The 18,053-nt window shown below is 52.9% G+C and overlaps 6 protein-coding genes across 6 annotated transcripts; 3 read left to right on the top strand and 3 right to left on the bottom strand.

Annotated features, from left to right (window-relative positions):
- Window positions 1-1,403: 1,403 nt before the first annotated feature.
- On the bottom strand, window positions 1,404-3,937 carry GDE1_2 (Glycerophosphocholine phosphodiesterase; the record flags this gene model as incomplete). The annotated part of the gene is made up of 3 exons (XM_062913408.1): window positions 3,786-3,937; window positions 1,533-3,736; window positions 1,404-1,484 (listed from the first exon to the last, which is right to left on the bottom strand). Exons 1-3 carry the CDS (start codon window positions 3,889-3,891, stop codon window positions 1,404-1,406), a joined length of 2,391 nt encoding a protein of 796 aa, XP_062764815.1. The 5' UTR covers window positions 3,892-3,937.
- A 136-nt stretch (window positions 3,938-4,073) lies between these two features.
- QC763_508160 (uncharacterized protein) lies at window positions 4,074-6,852 on the top strand. The gene is made up of 2 exons (XM_062913407.1): window positions 4,074-4,806; window positions 4,865-6,852. Exons 1-2 carry the CDS (start codon window positions 4,379-4,381, stop codon window positions 4,941-4,943), a joined length of 507 nt encoding a protein of 168 aa, XP_062764814.1. The 5' UTR covers window positions 4,074-4,378; the 3' UTR covers window positions 4,944-6,852.
- A 165-nt stretch (window positions 6,853-7,017) lies between these two features.
- QC763_508150 (uncharacterized protein) lies at window positions 7,018-8,845 on the bottom strand (the record flags this gene model as incomplete). Its single annotated transcript, XM_062913406.1, has 3 exons — window positions 7,018-7,388; window positions 7,440-8,626; window positions 8,684-8,845. The coding sequence occupies 3 exons, from the start codon at window positions 8,843-8,845 to the stop codon at window positions 7,175-7,177; spliced, it is 1,563 nt and encodes a 520-aa protein (XP_062764813.1). The 3' UTR covers window positions 7,018-7,174.
- Window positions 8,846-9,218: 373 nt separating this feature from the next.
- Window positions 9,219-11,148, top strand: CAT1 (catalase A; the record flags this gene model as incomplete). The annotated part of the gene is made up of 5 exons (XM_062913405.1): window positions 9,219-9,394; window positions 9,450-9,480; window positions 9,558-9,693; window positions 9,748-10,745; window positions 10,799-11,148. Exons 1-5 carry the CDS (start codon window positions 9,386-9,388, stop codon window positions 11,146-11,148), a joined length of 1,524 nt encoding a protein of 507 aa, XP_062764812.1. The 5' UTR covers window positions 9,219-9,385.
- Window positions 11,149-11,810: 662 nt separating this feature from the next.
- Window positions 11,811-13,960, top strand: QC763_508130 (uncharacterized protein; the record flags this gene model as incomplete). Its single annotated transcript, XM_062913404.1, has 3 exons — window positions 11,811-11,864; window positions 11,935-13,116; window positions 13,794-13,960. 2 exons carry the CDS (start codon window positions 11,811-11,813, stop codon window positions 12,469-12,471), a joined length of 591 nt encoding a protein of 196 aa, XP_062764811.1. The 3' UTR covers window positions 12,472-13,116; window positions 13,794-13,960.
- Window positions 13,961-13,997: 37 nt separating this feature from the next.
- On the bottom strand, window positions 13,998-17,228 carry QC763_508120 (uncharacterized protein; the record flags this gene model as incomplete). Its single annotated transcript, XM_062913403.1, has 1 exon — window positions 13,998-17,228. The coding sequence occupies one exon, from the start codon at window positions 17,226-17,228 to the stop codon at window positions 13,998-14,000; it is 3,231 nt and encodes a 1,076-aa protein (XP_062764810.1).
- Between the last annotated feature and the right edge of the window lie 825 nt (window positions 17,229-18,053).

Below are 18,053 nucleotides of genomic sequence, written 5' to 3'. Positions count from 1 at the left end.
GCCGGCTAAGAAGGGGGCGGCGGCGCCCGCCGTTGGCTCGCAAGTCTCCGTCCGATTTAGAAAATACCAAGCCTCTTGGCAAAAACACCTTAATTGTTGTTTGAAAGGTTTTGACCACCAAACATGTCGATATGTTTGAAGGCTCAAAACATCTCCTAAAAAGGACAAACAAACGAATCGGATAGCGGTGGATCCCCCAGTACACAACAGCACGGACAAAAAGCCGTTACCGAATCATCGAATCCAATGACTTGCTTCTGCGCGCCTGGTGTCAGACTCAGTTGGGAAAGAAGTGGGGAGCAAGGTGGTTACGATGTGTCAGAGAATCCATACTGGCTTCAGCCTATTGCTGCCCACTGCCAGTCATTGATGGCGACATCTTTGCCTGTTGTGGGAATCCTGGGATAACAAGCACTGGTCATGCCAACTTATCTCCATCTCCATCTGTATGATCGACGCCCGCTTCAACGGTTCGGACAGGGACGAGGGGGGGGGGGGGGGGCGTGCCATGTATGATGATCCTCTAGATAATCAAGGCTGGAGTCGCGGCACTTGCTCCGGTCTTGGCCGGGATAGGAAGGAGGATGGTTTGACAGCAATCATCGACATGTTTTGGGCTGTCTGGTTGGTCGGATTGGTGTGGGTATCGATGAGAGGTTGGAGGTGGTGACGATGAAGGAAACGACCTTCCATGCTTTTGGTGTCTTGATGTCAGCCCAGTAGGAGGTGAACAACAGTCATGATTGTCTGACGTGTTGAATACGAGGAACGAAATTCCGCTGTCATGATGACGGCAAACGAAGTGTGGAAGTCTGGGGCAAGGCACGCCGTTAAGCATGTGGGGGAAGAGGAAAGAATATGGTAGGTAAATCAAGTACCTAGGTAGACAATTTAGGGATGTTTGATGTGAGGATGAATAATATGGATCAGGGTAAGACAAAGGGTTGGGATCGTGTTTTGTGTGGCAGTGAAAACCTTCCGTAGTTCGACAACAAACCAAGAGAGGTGCTTGATATCTTTATACTCTCAACCACCACCACCACACCTTACAACCGCCACGTGCCATTGTCGCTAATGCAGTGTCACTTCGCGTGCTTTGTACCTGCTTCTCACAATTATCCAGCCTATAACTAGAGAGTACCTCGCGGCAGATAAGGGTGGTCACTCGTCCATCCATGGGCTGGCACTGCCTATCTGATAGATCTGATATGGCGATCTCCCACCATCCGCGAGGTACTCGGCATCAGCTTCCTAAGCTAAACCCAATGAGATGGAACCGGGGCACGTCACTTATTGCTGCATCCTGCAGATCCAAGGCACTTGTGACATGTTTCACTTCCACCGCAGCCCAAGGCTGCCAGCACCAACAGATAACATCCTGCACCTAACCCCCATCAACCTCCCTAATTCAGCACCGCCAAGGTATCAGCTACCAAGCGGACCCGGTCCGCAACAATGATATCCACCCCCGCCGCTACCTGTGTCTGTAAAGGTTGTTAGCTCAGCCCTATGATTACTCGATAGTTACTCACCCTCACCACCTCCGCTTGGTTATTCAGCTCCCCATAGGTAGCACACACCAGCCCTCCCTTCTTCTTCACATACCCCACCAACCTTGGGCTCAACAGCAACGCCTCACACGCAAAGACTATCCCAGTCAAATTCCACCGTCTGGCAAACCTCACAGCCGCTTGAACACTAGCCGCTCTAACCTCCATGTCCGTCATGGGAATCTTGCCAGCATTCGTAATAAAAAACACCGGGTAAGCCTTTTGTTTCAGAGACAGAAGAATGCATATCTCTGGTGTGAACGAAGAAAGCACGATCTTCCTCTTGGAACCCTTCTTGTTGTGCTGCCGTATCGTATCAAGAGCAACATCAACAAAGGTGTTCAACTCAATAGCCACCGGAGTCACACCAGCATCAACCGCTTCGTGTAAACGAGGGTATTTGATCTCGATATCCAACCCTATCTCCTCCGGCAGTTGCGTCAGGATGTCCTTGAGAGTAGCAAATGAATCCTGGATGAATTCCCCCCTGGTGTTTGGCTTGAAACCTTTGAGCTTGAAATCAACCGTGTGCTTCATCCTGTCCCGGATCTGGATCGCCCCTGCCTCGAACTGTTCCCCCAGTGAGCGAGATCGTGGTCTGGCATTGTTGCCTTCATCTTGGGAACAAGGCTTCCCAAGCATGGAAAGGGGATTTCCGTGCGGAGATTGGATTTTGCTCGCATGTAAAAACTGATCCAGCGTGAGATCGTGAATGGGGACATCGGTGCCGGACTCGCTGAGGGAAAAGTCGTGGAAGCAGACTGCCTGCAGATCCCGGGTGACTTGGACGTCGAATTCGACAAAGGAGGCGCCGAGAGTGGCTGCTGAGATGAAGGAGCCGACGGTGTTTTCTCCTATTTGGAGGTGTTTGTTGGCGATGAGGTTTTGGCCGGTGCCTCGATGTCCAACGAGCAAAGGTGGCGAAGACACTGGCGTGAGCGCTGATTTCCATTCTTCTGGTGTAGAAAATCCTTGTGACCCCTGAAGATCATGGACATATGGTTTGGCAATGAGGAAGGTGAATGTGACTGTTCCGGCCACACTCATCGTCTCTTTGTCCAAGATGGGAACAGTCTGCTCGCGGATGAGACTCTGTCGTCCTGTTCCAAATTGATGGGAATTCCCCTCTAGAAGAGCGGTCCCGCTTCCAAGCAAGACATTTCCCTCGTCGGCGCGGTAAACGTGGAATATCAACTGTGCTGCGACATCTGAAGAAATTGTAAAGATAAAGGGGTCGTTGATTTGATCGTCCAGGATGGGAAGCTGCACTTTCCGTCGGAGTTGGGACTTGTTTCCCACGGCTGATATGGTTAGGTAGAAAGAAGCAACGTCTTGGTTTGTTCCGGGGGCGTATACCGAGGAGCAGTAGCTCAAATCGACTTCCGTCACTACCCTGTCTTTCCTCGAACTCCCCAGCGTGGCAATAATGATCTGCTCCCCCTCTCTGCAGTGCTCAGGAGCGTAAACGGAGGGTCCAATTGGACTCTGTTCAGGTCCACCAGTCAGCCCATCGGTATCGGTGGTTTCAAAGAGACCAGCCACGGCGAGGTGCCCTTTGAAAACAGCGTACTCTTTGGCAGTCCACCCGAAATGATCCTTTTTGTGCTGATTCGACCCCGCCTCGAGCAGTAGTTGTACGATATCAAAGTGGCCGTCCACGGCGGCAAAGAAGAGCGGTGTCCAACCTCTTGATATGTCGGGAATGTCATGGTCGAGACCACTTTTGGCCAAGGCTTTGAGAAGAAGATTTGTGTAATCGAGCCGACCAAGTTGAGCGGCAACATGGAGGGCGTTTTCCCCACGGGCAGATAGATAGCGCAGGTTTTTTGAGTCTTGTACCAGAGCAAGAACCCGTTCGTCATCTTGATTCCTGATCGCCACCTGGAGAGGGTTCGCTGTTCTCGGCTTGTTGGGGAGAATTCCATCCTGGAGCCCATTCCCATTTTGCGGATTGTAAAGTTTCATTTGCCGTGAGCTTTTCCAGAAGGCAAATCTGCTGGGATCTGGGCTGCCAGTGTGACCATTTCGCTTGAGCTTTGTGATAATTCTTTCGACAGCGTCCACGTTGACTCTTTCAAACCACTGCAGTTTATCCAAATCTTCTTGCTGGAAGCTGTCGGTGTTGATTTCGTATTGGTAGAAGGCTTTTAGAGCAGGAACGGCATTGTCCAAGTACTCATAGATGTCTACGGACTGTTAATACTACGCTGTAAAGGGGCATGCTGTGGTACTTACCTGCGATGTTGCCCAGTTTGGCATGTTTCTTGAGCAAGTTGTAGTCGACATAGTGCTCACTCCATTCCGGAACAAAATTCCGGTGATAATTCTGCCCAAACCTCATCTTGACGGTGGTAATGGGGAGGGAAGTGGTGCTTTGTGATCGGGCCGGACCGTTGCCTCATGTCGACGGGCAACCCGAAATCTCTGATTGGAACACCCGAAACAGGTCACGTGTGGTGTGTCTCCATCTTTGAGTTGGTTTCACTGTCTTTTCAGCCGAATGGTGACCCTTTTGCATGGCCTTCGCAGCAGCAGCAGCAGCCTGGCCCAATGGATATTTGCTATCCCGACAGAAATGTGGCATTCGAGTAGTCTGTCTCCTGCCCACGTTGGCAACCCCGCAACATTTGACACCTGCTCATTGCATTTGAATTCATCGTCAACATGTAGCAAAACTCACAAGCCGGCTGTCATCACTTGCCATTTTCACTCCATGAGCACCCAACAAGACATTTGACACAATCTTCTGTTCGATTCCATGCCACTTGACATCGGTGCCAAGAACATTCCATCACCATGGGTCCTTCGACACCACACAACCAACAGTCATGGACCCCTTATCCCTCGCTGCCAGTATCATCACGGTGGCTAGCCTTGCAGCCTCTACCTGCTCAGCCATCTCTGAATTGCGCTCACTTTGCAAATGCCTCCCGGGGCGCATCCATGCCATAGGGAACGAGGTGGCCGATCTCGAGGTCGTTCTTTCACAGGTCGCCACACTCGTGAAGGAGCGGTCCAATCTTCTGGGCTCACAGCAGACCATAAACTCCATTCCTCATTTATTGATTGAGGCACGACTCAAACTAAACCAACTCGCATCCATCGTTGAGCGGTTCACCGCGGCATCGTCGGAATACAAGATCCCCGTTCTCAAAGCCGGCATATGGCTCAAAGAGCAGGGCCGTCTTCAAACCCTGCAAGAAGACATTCCAACAGTCAAGTCTAGTTTGAACATTCTTCTTGGAGCCTCCAACTTGTATGATTATTGGATCCATCTATTCTAGGGCAACACTGATTTGCATCTCCTGACACAGACAAGACATGGTTAAGATTCGACTTGATATACAAGAAATGTCATCAATCACCACCAGATCCTCCATTCAATCCACATAAGAGCATCTTGTTATGAGCAAGGCGTTTATGAGCTCAATGGCAGGCATTGACGAGCGTGTTGCCCGCGTTGAGGCGCTCATCAGGGCGCAGACAGAACTGCTTCATGAGCGACAGTTTTCGCAGATTAGTTCAACATACCAGGGCCTCGCGAGAACTACAATACGACAGACAATCTTGAAATTGGAAATGAAAACAGCGACAGTATGCTCCGAAGACACCATCGGTGTTCGTGGTCGACCTTTCATTGCAACATGCCACACCGGCTGCTGATGCTGTTGCCACACTCAGCAGCGTTCTGCAACACCAGCAATTCTAAACAATTTGTTGGGAAGATTGTTTCTTGGGTATTCTGGACTACCACTTCTCAGTTCAAAGTGCGACAGCGAAGAATGCCGCGGTGCTCGCGCCAGGGAAGTCAGCATGGAATACTGGTTTCCCATCTCACTGTGGTCCACCATCATCAGACTCCAAGTCGTGACAAGCCTCAACGGAGGACCATCACTGCATCTCGATTCTCTCAGAAGAATACCCGACTCTTCTCAGGCCGTTGATTTTGCTCAAAAGGGTAACACACGGGGGTTGCAGTATCTCTTCAATAATGGACTTGCTTCCCCACGAGATGGCAGCACAAGCCGCGGCTACACTCTGCTGAGATGGGCCTTGTATGCGAAGCAGTACGAAACCGTCAACTTTCTTGTTCACGCTGGCGCGGACGCAGATTACCGACCGATATTCGAATTCGACAATAGTCCAAGACTCAAGGCGTGTCATTTCTTGCTGGAAGGTGGGCTATCTGAGGCGGCAACAGAAGCTCTCAGGACAATCACACGGGGAAGTTATTTTCTCGATGACTTCATCGAGGCGTCCAAGTTTACGCAAATTCACAAGATTTTCTTGGGGCTCTCGCTTCAGATCCTGGAAGAGGAGCTTATTCGGAACCCTGGGGATATGAATGTTCAGGACTCCATGGGACGCACTCCGCTGGCGTGGGCTGCGGCCAAGGGTGATGTCCAGACAGTGGCCACGCTGCTCAGCTTTGGTGCCGACCCCAACATCATGGATGTCCAGATCTCTGGACCATTGTCCAATGCAGCAGCTCAGGGTCATACTGCATGCGTCGAACTTCTCCTTGAGGCAGGGGCAGATCCGGACCCTCTTCCCCCGAAAGGTGTCCAGAAAGGCAGCCCGCTTAGCGTCGCCTTGCGGAACAGCAAGGACGCTACTCCGCTTAAGAGATTGCTGGATTTCGGTGCTGATGTCAACACCCGTACGGTGGAAGGAAAGACGCCACTATTCCATGCGACAAGGAATGACAACGCCAGTTTTGCCATGCTCCTTTTGGAGTACGGTGCTGACTTGAACGCCACGGCCATCACAGGGGAGACACCTCTCACGACGGCAATTACATACAACAGCCACAACGTCCTACGCCTCTTTCTCGATCGATGGTCAGAATACAGCGTCTGCCCTCGTCTCAAAGGGCCGAATCTCATCAAAATTGCGGCGTTGTACGGTGACGTGGGAACGATGGATATTCTGGCGAACGCGAGTCACTTTCGGTCAAACCATGACAGGGAGTATACACTCGGCAACTTCAAGGCTATTCTACGTCAAAGAGAGGATGTTACGGAGGAGCTGGTGTGGGCATTTGATGAACTTTTGAGTGTCATCAATGCGGCGCCGGATATGAGGAAGGGTGAGGAGGATTTGATGGAGGCTGGATTCTTTTCTTGCTTGGGTTCGAGGTCGAATACGTGGGAGGATGGTTTTTGGAGGAAGGAGGAGGACCCGGAGAGTGATGAGGAGTCGGTAGAGAGTTTTCAGGATACGGTTGAGAAATTGGAGGTTATTGCAGCAGCGGAGGTGCGTTAGATGAGTAAAGATAGGATCATCAAACGCGTTGCTGTTTGTGCGCATCGTGGATTGTTGTGACCTGCTGTGAGCAACACTCGGCAAATGTCTGATGTCATTTGCGTGTTCTTCAGAGCTACACGAGCTGGACAACGTCTCTCGTTCACTAGACAGGCATATACATTATCGAAGAACATCAACTGCCACAAGAAAGAACGAAATAGGGGTACATGAAATCGCAAAGATGAAGCGCCGGTAATCTGGATAAGACTCAACATTTGTGCAGCATGGAAATTAGAAAGTCTTGGCACATTACCACTGAGTACCCCTGAACCCCCTGACCCACCTAGAACAACCTGATGGGCAAAATCCCCAGGCATCTACTCCAACGGATCCCTCCAAGCCCTCAACTCCATGGCCTTCGCATACTCCTCATCAGTCTCCAAATCAAAGTGAATCGGTCTCGTGATCGGCACGATGGGGGTATTGTTCTCCTCCAACTGCTTGAGCCTCGCAGCAGTGTTCGGCCTCGACTTGTTGATACTGTAGATTTTGACGCGGTGAGCAGAGGAAGTGACGTGCAAGTCCCAGTTCCTAATCTATCAGTTAGTACCAACCCCTCCACCATAATCGGGTTTTACTTACCAAGCACTCCTAACAAAAGTAGGCTGCGTATTCATCGCATTATCCCAGCACCTCACGCACATCTCCAACCACCCCTCCGCATCAACCGGCAAATCAACCCACCATGTCCTCCAGGCGTAAAAGTACTTGGTAGACATATTCTCCGCCGGGACCTCATACCAAATACTCCCCCCATCTCCACTAACTTCCACCCTCACCGGCCAGTGCCCTCCCCCAGAGTAAGCCCACCCCGCCAGCCTAACCCTCCCCTCATGCACAATGTGATCCATCTTTTTCGGTGTAATAATCGCCGAGCTAACTGGCATATCCTGAATGGAAAACCCATTACTGTACCTCGCATTCTGCTTCCCAATCTGCGGCGCATAATACAAATACTCCTTACGCTGCACCGGCGCCATGCTCGGCCGGTGAATAGCCCTGACTTTATACAGCCACTTGACGCTCCTCGCCCCAATATAACCAAACACCACCACCCTCACCGGGAACCCATGAATCCTCGGCAGCTGCTCCCCGTTCATATCCCACGCCAGCAGCACCTCATGCGCCTTGACCTTCCTCCACGGCACACTAACAACATAATTGTGCACCCCCCCCTTCTTAAAGTACGTGTCCGCACCATAAAACTCGATATTATCCGCCCCCTTATCATCAACAAGACCACCACAATACTTGATAACCCTCTTAAGCGAAACCCCCGTCCATCTCGCAGTGGAGATAGCGCCCTCCCCCCACGGCGCGTTAATCAGTTCGTCGCCGTCGCCAGGGTACTCGTGTATCTGCTCTATCCGACGAGTACCGCTGCATTGAAGCGTGACAATATTAGATTGCCTAGGAAAAGTCCTCTCATCCTGAAGCTGCGCCAAAGTGAGTTTTCTCGGGTTCTTAACCAAACCGCCAATGTCAAGAGTCCATTTAGCGGGATCGATGTCAGGGATGCCGCCGTGGTTGCGGACAAAGTGGTCTTTGTTGTTTGTGAGTTCTGTTTTGATGAGGCGGTCGCCGGGGGGTTCGCCGTTGTAGGGGAACTGCAGGATGTGGGTCATGTCTGGAGATTTTTCTTGGAGGACGGTTTCCCAGCTGTGGTGGAAGATGTGGGATAGGCCCAAGGCGGAGTGGTATTGCTTCCAGCGTTCGCCCGTGAGGACGGGGTTGGTGGTTGGGAGGGGGGTGAGTTGGAACTCGGGGGGCTAATGTGAATGGTGAGTGTGTGTTTGAGGTGACCGCGGTCAGCTGCGAGAACTCACTTCGGGAAAATCATATCTCTTTAGGACTTCCTGAGCTTGCTTCTTCTTCTCGGGGAATTCCTCCCATTCGACATATCCCTTCCAACCCTCCTTCTCCTCAGCAAAGTGAGGTGTCTCCCCCTTTGGCCTGAAAGGCAGTGCGTTGGGTTCTGCGGGGGCCATGGGGATGTCTGCGTGGCCGGACGTGTGGGTTGAAACAAGCTTTTGCAGAGGTATTTAGAAAAAGAAGGGGTGACTGCCGGTTTTGTAGTATTGAGCGGCCTATTCTCCGATATCACGATTGCTGTGTTTTACACGGTTCTGCAGGTGGCTGAGTGACTGTGGTGCAGGACGGTTACAGCAGCACATTTTGGTAATGTTGTCATTGGCACGTCATGCGTTTACACTCCATTATTACCATTATTTCCACGAACAACCTTTCGAGAACCGGATTCACCAGATAAATAACTTCTTATCGGATTAATTTCGATTATCGTAAAGTAGTAATGGGTGGTGCAATCTGCGAGTATTTCAGAGCGGTGACGTCAATGACACCAGATTATCCACCGATGTTGATGATACGTTGATGATGCGTGGATGTGTGCGAGATGGTATATCAATCGAGTGCTAATGATTAAGTTGTGTCTGCAATAACTGCTACTCCAAACAATCCTTTTGTACCACTATTATTGGAACGGCAGAAAAGAGGTTGAGAGCTTCAAGATGGCTCCAGTAAGTCAGACACCATGATGGAGGCAGGCCAGGTTCATGCTGATGACAGTGCAAGGACGACGCCCCCATCGTTACATTGGCCGAGGGTACCTATGCATCTTCTATCACCTCTTCTGAGTAAGCACTCTATGTTGTGACACACAACTGACTGAGCACTGCCCAGGCCGGCCTGTCCATGACCCAACCGCGGCAACTGTTCTACGTGGTGAAAAGCCCAAGGGAGGGCAGCTATCACTTTTGTCAGACACCCAGCTCATAGAGACCCTCGCCCACTTTCCTCGGGAGAGGATTCCTGAAAGGTAGGGCCGACCTCGCGCTCACCCATAGGCAGCCACTAACTGACACTTGCACAGAGTCGTACACGCCAAAGCCGCAGGAGCATGGGGTGAATTCGAGTGCACTCACGATGTATCAGACTTTACATCCGCTGCTTTCCTGAGCAAGGTGGGCAAGAAGACCAAGGTCCTCGCCCGCCTGTCGACAGTAGCCGGAGAGAAGGGGTCTTCAGACACCACCCGAGACATCCGCGGGTTCGCCCTCAAGATGTTTACCGAAGAAGGCAATTGGGATTTCGTCGGCAACGATCTTCCCGTCTTTTTCATCCGAGATCCCGTCAAATTCCCGAGTCTAAACCGCTCCCACAAACGTCATCCCCAAACCAACGTCCCTGACTCGACCATGTTCTGGGACTTTCACAACAACAACCAGGAAGGTGTCCACTGCCTCATGCAGCTCTTCGGAGGGCGCGGTATCCCCAAGTCTCTGCGCAACATCAACGGTTTCGGGAACCACACCTTCAAGTTCGGCAAGCCAGAAGACAGCACCTTCAAATATGTCAAGATCCATTTCAAGCCTGACGCTGGGATCCAGAACCTTGAGTCTGATGAAGCTGTCAAGTTGGCGGGAGAAGAGCCTGACTACCATATCAAGGACCTGTACAATGCCATTGAGAAAGGGGACTACCCCTCCTGGACGATGTACTTCCAGACCATGGATCCAAAGGAGGCGGAAACTTACCGCTGGAATGTTTTTGACATCACCCGCATCTGGCCACAGAAGGACTACCCGCTGAGACCCATTGGTAGGCTGACTCTCAACCGCAACCCCGACAACCACTTCCAGGACATTGAGCAGGCAGCCTTCAGTCCCAGCACGATGGTTCCTGGCATCGGCCCCAGTGCCGATCCCATGCTGCAAGCGAGAATGTTCAGCTATCCCGATGCAGCCAGATACCGCGTGGGTCCCAACTACCAACAGCTGCCATGCAACCGCGCCCAGTACGTCTATTCGCCGTACCAAAGAGACGGGCCGATGCGTGTGGACGGCAACTATGACGGTGATCCGGACTATGGTAAGTCCTCCACTTGACCACTCGGCACAGAGCCTCGATGCTGACTGTCCCAGTCCGATCCTCCTTCCACTCACTTCGTCTCGGCCCAGCAGATATTGCCCACGATGAGTGGGTGGGCAAAGTCACCCAGTTCTCGTCGGAAGTCACAGACGAAGACTTTGAGCAGCCTCGTGATCTCTGGAAGATCTTTAAGAGCAACGGTGAAGACAAGGTCTTTGCCAAGAATGTTGCGGCCCATGTTGGCAAGGCTCTTCCTCAAGTACAGAAGGCGACGATCGAGATGTTTAATCGGGTTGACAAGGAGGTGGGGGAGGCGATACAGAAGGCTCTTGATGAGTTGGATAGCGAGGGCGGTGCGGGGATAGAGCATAGCAGTGCTCCTTGCTCCAAGGAGAATAAGTAGTTGTGCCTGTCCATCAAGGTTCATCCAAAAAATTAAAAATAAAAACCTCCACCAGGCACCAACCTCTCGGATTTCCCTGCAAACACTTCCGCACAGACCACTTTGCGACAACGTGGTGACTGCCCCACTTCCTCCTCGCAACGTCACACAACATCTCCCCTCTGATTGGCCCCCGCTCACCATCCAACTCACCGACGACGGGCCACTCCCCCCCCCAGCCTCCTCCTGCAGGTGTTGAAGATGTCGGATGCTGCTGGAGGGAAAAATCAGGATGCGGTGTCGTGTCAGCTGCGCCGCGTCGGGTGGGCGCGGCGTTTCTTGACAAATCGCGAGCAATCCTTTTTTTTTTTTTACTCTTCCTCCCATCTTTCTGTTTCCATCCACGCAGCAACACAGACGTCAGAATAAGGTTGTTTGATGGTCCAACGGGTTCCTGCGCAACGCTCGAACGAACGGCTGGTAAACAAAAACACAGATTCGGGCCCCACCCCTCCCTGTTTGTCGGGTCTGGTTTGCGACACACACACACACACACACACACACAGGCTCGACCCTGAATTCCTTTCGAGAGCAGAGACATACAGCGGTCGCTTGTCCCTGAGGACGTCATACGTGCACGATAACGAAAGACAGCTGCCTGACCTAAAGCACAAATCGCCAAAATGCTCTTCGCAATCATGTTCGCCTTTTGGCGCTTCATGGAGATATTGACCCTCGTACGGCCCCCTCCCTCCCGTTCCTTCTTCCATGCATACATCCCCTTCCTGTACTGACAATCCCCTCCAGGTCCCCATCGTCGGCATGCTCTCCTACTTCGTCAACATCAACCTCTCCGCCAACCTCATGACCCCAACCTCCATCCTCGTCCTCTTCATCGTCTCCGTCCTCGCCCTCGCCTGGGCAGTTTTTACTCTTTTCTCCTACCACCGCTCCTCCAACAACGCCCAATTCGTCGGGTTCATCGACCTCTGTCTCTTTGGCGCGCTCATCGCGGGCGTGTACTACCTCCGTGGGATCGCCAACGCAGATTGCTCCTCTGGGGCGATTCTGCGACAAAACGGGTGGCTGGTTGTCAGCGTTAACTTTGACAAGACCTGCGGGATGCTCAAGGCTTGCTTTGCGATGGGAATCATGAATGTTGTCTTCTTTTTTATCACGGCGCTGATGGCGTGGGTGCATGGGAGGCATACGGCGAGGGATGAGAAGGTTAGGTATGTGGAGACGAGGAGGGTGAGTAGGTCGAGGGGGGGGTCGAGGAGCTCGAGGAGGTCGAGGAGTTATTCTGGGAGCAGGGGGCATAGCCATCATCGGGCTTATGTTTGAGTGTGGGAGAGTTAGGGCTGGGGTGGGGGGTTACATGAGGATTTTTTTCTTGGAAATGGTGTGATGTTTAAGGGCAGGAGATCTTACGAGTGATGGATTAATGTGTTTATATTAAGGCTCGAGTCTACGACGTGACGACCATTGAGTTTTGAGCGTTGTGTATTTGGGGGAATTTTTGATATTGTGCTTGGCTTTTTAGGGATTGTATAGATTTGCCTCGACGGTGTGGTTGTTGATGAACAGGCTGGGTGTTGCGCTAGAAATGTCCCGATTTTGGTTGTTTGTATCCCCAATCCCTTTTATCTCTGTCGTCTGAAAAGTCATCGGAACTTGTGTGCCAGTCAATAGCAGGAGCTTTGACACGAAAGATAGGTAGCCGCCCTGTGATATTTTGTGATGAATAGCTTGTGGTGCCCATCAGGGGTGTTTGGTGCAAAATGTCAAGACCGGCGGCGGTTTGATGGGCACCAACACAACCCCACACGGCCGTTCAACATCAAGGCCTTCAACTGTCATGAGTGAACGAAGCGATTGCTCCCAAGACATCTCTGTGTTTATTGTTTATTCTAGGGCTCTACAAATAAATATGACATTCTCCCCTTTTAAACGACTTCGCAACCGCCTGCTCCCGCCACCACCATCCGAGTGTCCCCCCTTCCCCCCCCCTACCCCGCCCTCCAAGCCTACTGGACTTCCTCCCAACTTCACTCGATACTACCCCCCAGCACCTCCCCAGCTCAAATCACCACGTTACAAAACCGCTTCCTCCGCATACTCTCCACCCTTGTCTCCTGCTCATCACCTCAATACATCACCCACTTCCTCGCCAACAACACAGACGACACCCACCTCCCTCGCCATTCCTGTGACGCCGTTTTCGGAACCGACGCAGCTGCTTGGATGGCGTTGAAGGACTACCAAAACTTGTTCAACCCGGTTTCATTAGAAGAGAAGTCATCAAACGGCCGCACACTAACAGAACGATGCATCCTCCCCTGGCAACCCCGCAACACTCTCTACTACGGGAAAGACAGCAAAGGAATAGTGCAGACATATGCGATAAACGGAGACTGGAAACCACACGGCCCACATATGGTTAGAGAATACCCCACCCTTGAGATCGTCGCGGTCAAAAAGATATGGATAAAAGAAGACGAGGAAGGGAGATTTGAACAAGAGGGTCGAGGCGTACCTCAAGCTGAGGACATTGTTTCCCAGGTATCTTGGAACTTTTCGGTACGAAGATGGGGTTGGGGTATTTACTGTGGGAATATGCCCAACGGGGGGGGACAAGAGGGATTCTTGGTTGGGGGTTGTGCCAGGAACAACACCCCTTCAAATCAGGATTAAGTTGTGGAAAGGACTGCTAAACATTCTTCGCGGCGTTGGATGAAACGGATGTGTCAGTGTAATACCATTACTTGCTCCCTCATGCCTTTTCCCAAAACATCCCCTCAAAATATTGATACACCACCACCCATTCCATATCGTAGCACCTACACCTGCCACCCTAACAAAAACCGCCCTCAAGGAGCATGATCATCAATAACATCCAACCCATCAAAGTCGAAATCCCGTATCACCGGCGGACTGCTCCTCTCCCTCTTCCCACTCCCCCCCCTCACACGGCTCCCATCCCTCTCCCCCCCGCGACTGGTATAAGCAGTAGTAAAACTCCTCCCATCATCCCCCTCCTCCTTGTTGTTATACCCCCCCGTCCCCGTCCCCGTCCCCGTCCCAGTCCCAGGGCGGGAGGCATAGGTCTGCCCCGGGGCAGCCCACCCCCCTTCTTCAACTGGATCAATATACCTCCCTCCTCCTCCACCAGGAGCCACCGAAACCTTGGCATTGTCCCGACGTCGCGAGGAGGAGGCTACCCTCCGTGATCCACCCCCGGCCGAGGAAGGGGGAGGCGACCAGATACTCGACCCCCCCGCCTCGGAGCCAGTCTCGGAGTGAGACATGACAGACGCAGCAGAAGACAAGTTATTACTATACGCAGTAGACGGTGCGCGGCTGCTGCCGGAGCGGAGTGATTTGTTGTTATTCCTGTACCCACCCGCCGAACTGGGCGCCCGGGAGGACGGCAAGGGGAAGTTATACGACCTCCCACCGTAGCCATAAGCCGGGTAAAAATCGTCTTGCTCGTCGGTCGAGTTTTCTTCCGCTCCGCTGTTGGATACGCTGCTCCCCCCGTGCTGGGAAGTGGCTCGCCAAGTTTGGGGGATGACCCAGCAGTGGGACAACTCGTGGGATGCCTCTGGGTTGGCCGAGGGGTTGGAAGAGCCTTTCCACGGGGGGAGCTTGGTGTTGCCTTTGAGCCGGGGAGAGAGGTGGTAGGTAACATTGTCGCGGTAGCGGACGTTGGGGGCGTCAACCGAGACGGATGCGAGGGTTTGGAGGATACCATAGACAAGAACCCATCGGCCCCGTCGGGCAGTGGCGGGGTCAACTTCGGAGATTTTGTCGGATTTCTCAAACTTGGAAAAGGCATCGAGGAGGTCGGAGTGGGTGAAGTCTGAGCCGAGGATGCAGATGTTGGTTGCTTCAGTGTAGGCGAGTTGGATGCGGCGGTCGAGCGCACCAGCACGGGTGGTTGTGGCGGTGGGCTTTTTGGAGGATTTATTACCAAACATGCCGCCTCCGCTGGTGGATGGCGCGTCCTTGTTTGGGTTGAGAGAAGGGGGGATGGATTCCGGGACGAGGGGATAAGGGTGCGGGATGTGAGGGAAGCGGTGTTTGTTGTCAAACTCGATGAGCATGTCCGTCATCGGGAGGTCTTCGGTGTCAGCCTCAAAGGCTCGATTGCCGCTTTCGCTGACCATCATCCATTTCCTGCTGGAGCGTGCTTCCGACACGTCCCAGACAATGTCCCGGTTGACGAGGTAGTCGTATAGCGCGGCAAAGTCCTTTTGCAAGGCTTGAGCGACCGTCCGGGTGAGCCAGATGTCTTCCTCTTCTTCCAGTACTCCTTGGACCATTGCCGTGGCATAAGGATCTGCTCCTCCCGAGGGTGATAGTGGCGGCGGCCAGGAGCCATATTCCCGAGTGTAGTACTGAACGAAAAAGTTCTGCAATCTGTCGGCAGCTGCTTTGGCTGGCGCAGCACCAACAGGACCACTGGTGCTGGCTGTTGTGGCCACAGCTGCCGGCCACATGTCGCTATACTGGAAGGCAGCGAGACGCTCCTCCGCTGCTTGAACACGAAGCTGTGTCTCGAGACACGCGCGTTCGAGAAGAGCTCTGGTGATAGGAGTGAGATATCGGAAATCAGAGCAAGTCTCAAGCCGTGAGTACATCCCCGCGCAATGCAAGAAGCTCTCGCGCCAGCCCTCCTCCCACCGGACGTCGCTCTGCTCGCTCCAGGCCAGCAGGCTGACGGCAGTCTCCGGGTCATTGCGCACATCATCAGTACCGCGGGCAGATAGATAGTTGAGAATGGTGCCAACATTATCAGTTTCGGGTGGCATGTATGACTCCAGTCTTGAGTGAAGATCCGTCAGAGCTTGGTATAACGACAAGCCAACAAGGGAGGAGTGGTAGAGCATTGCAAACACATTGCGGGTAGTAATGTGATGTCGAAACTGGTCAAGTTTGCTCATGCTGACGGGGGTTGGGAAGTACATTTCGTACGAGATCTGCCCGTCAGCCTCCCAGCTGTTGTCTTCCGAAACTGGTGGTGTCGGGTGCCCACCACGACCGATGCCCCCTGCAGCAAGATGTTGCCCGTGTGTGTTATGCCGTTGCAGCATCGGTGGTGCGCCGGCAGGCGATGGTGGCAAGTGGATATCCTCTTCTGTCGAGCCCTCTCGTAAAAGTGTAATGAGGAACCGAGACTCGGTCGCCTCAATGATGTGCGAAGACAAGCGAAAAGATGGGTTTGGCCGCGGAGATTGACCCTTGGTCCCAAAGAACACCAGCACATCTCCGTTGGGGTCCCACAGCTCTGGATCCTTCCGCAGCTTATTCCAGCGCTGAACTGGTCTTCCAGCTCCTATCCACCGCCTGATAGGAGGCGCTCCTGAGGAGCCCGGTGTGGGTGGTAGTTTTCCGGAGGGTGGAGGCGACAGCATTCCTGTGTCGTCCCAAGGAACCCCGGGATGTGGTCCAGATGGCGATGGTTGATACTGGATGGGTGAAACGTCGGCATCATAGCCGTCGTTGAAGTCAGCTGAAATGGGAGAGGGTCGCACAGTGGCCGAAGACTCTGGTCTAAAGTCGCCAGCTTTCTCAGCGTTGCTCCCCTTCTTGTCCTTCTTCTTGAAAGCAAAAGTCTTGGCCAACCCCTTCCGAAAGTCATCACTCCTCTTGTCCAGCATGCTTCGCAGTCCGGACTTTTCTATCCCTGACACATCTTCCGTCTTGATGACCGGCCGCCGCGCACGAGCATAGGCAAAATCGTTGAGCGGCCTATTCCGCTGGGAAGTGCTTGCGCCGTCTCGTCGTCCATCCACACTGGATCCACTCTGACTTCCACTGCTCTGAGGGACATATGAGGGAACGTCTCCTCGATATGCCATCGTCTCATCTTCGCGAGCATGCTCAGAGAACTTCAAGAATCGCGCGTTTGTTGTTCCGACCCCTGTCACAAGATCCCTCTCCTGGCGGAGCGCTGGCATGGACCCTATCGGGTAATCGCTAATGGTGACATTGTCGGAGCTGGTGGTTGATTTTGCCCGGGCTCTACCATGACCCTGTTGCTCCCCCGTCTTCGTCTCGGTAATCTTTTTGCGCACGTAGGCGCTGCGTCCAGACATGATGCTGGTCCAAGAGGCTCAAGAGAGCCGTATAGCTGAAAATAAGGTTGGAGAAATCGTGCGTGAAACTAGGTCGAACGTAGGGTGTAGCTTGAACATGGGCGGGGCGCGGCAGAGTTTTGATGGGAACGGCGTCTGTGATCACGGGTGATCGTTGCGGGCCGTTTCTGCACTCAAGAGGCGCTTGCAAAAATCTTTTGACTGCCGCTTCGGCTCCGGTGGAGGGCGTTGGACTGCAGATGGACGGCAAAGTTGAGACTCGTCAGCAGTTATATTGACGCGGGTAGGGGGTGGGAAAGGAGCGTATGTCGCGCAAGAAAGAAACAGGAACCGTCGAGGTCGAGAGCAAAGGAGGGGAAGAAAAAGATGGGTGGAAATTCTCGTTCGACGAAAAGGAACGGGATGCTGCTTGCTTTTTCCCAATGTGGCGGCGAGTGGGAGTCCGTCTTCCCTTACATGTATCGTTGGTTCTCAGGCCTCTCCTATTCGAGAATGCTGCGTCAGAGACGGGGACCAAGCCGATTGCTCGGGTCAAGGCTGTATGCAGTCGCAATCCTCGTCTGGAATCTCGGCGCACACCTGCAGGCCGGGTGAGGTATCAACGTTGCGGGCTGCTTATCGGCCGGGCAATAATAAGGTGCCAAGACAACAAGAAGGGCCGGCAGTAAGCAGATGCAATACTTGGGAGCTGATCGGAAACACAAAAGGGAAGGAAAGATGAAGAAAAGCAAAGGCGGATCAGCTTGATCTACAGCAGTTCACGAGGAAAGCTATCCATCGTGGGCCAGAACAAGAGCCATGCGAAGTAGGTACGTGATATGATGC

This window comes from Podospora pseudopauciseta, assembly GCF_035222475.1.
Source record: "Podospora pseudopauciseta strain CBS 411.78 chromosome 5 map unlocalized CBS411.78m_5, whole genome shotgun sequence".
Classification (NCBI taxonomy): Eukaryota; Fungi; Ascomycota; class Sordariomycetes; order Sordariales; family Podosporaceae; genus Podospora; species Podospora pseudopauciseta.
The sequence above is the reverse complement of the archived record's forward strand: the minus strand, read 5'-3'. Positions and strand labels throughout refer to the sequence as shown.

Coding starts and splice junctions, on each gene's coding strand:
- QC763_508160 (XM_062913407.1), top strand. CDS start 4,379: ATGGACCCCTTATCCCTCGCTGCCAGTATCATCACGGTGGCTAGCCTT. Junction 4,807..4,864: donor CTTCTTGGAGCCTCCAACTT/GTATGATTATTG, acceptor CTCCTGACACAG/ACAAGACATGGTTAAGATTC.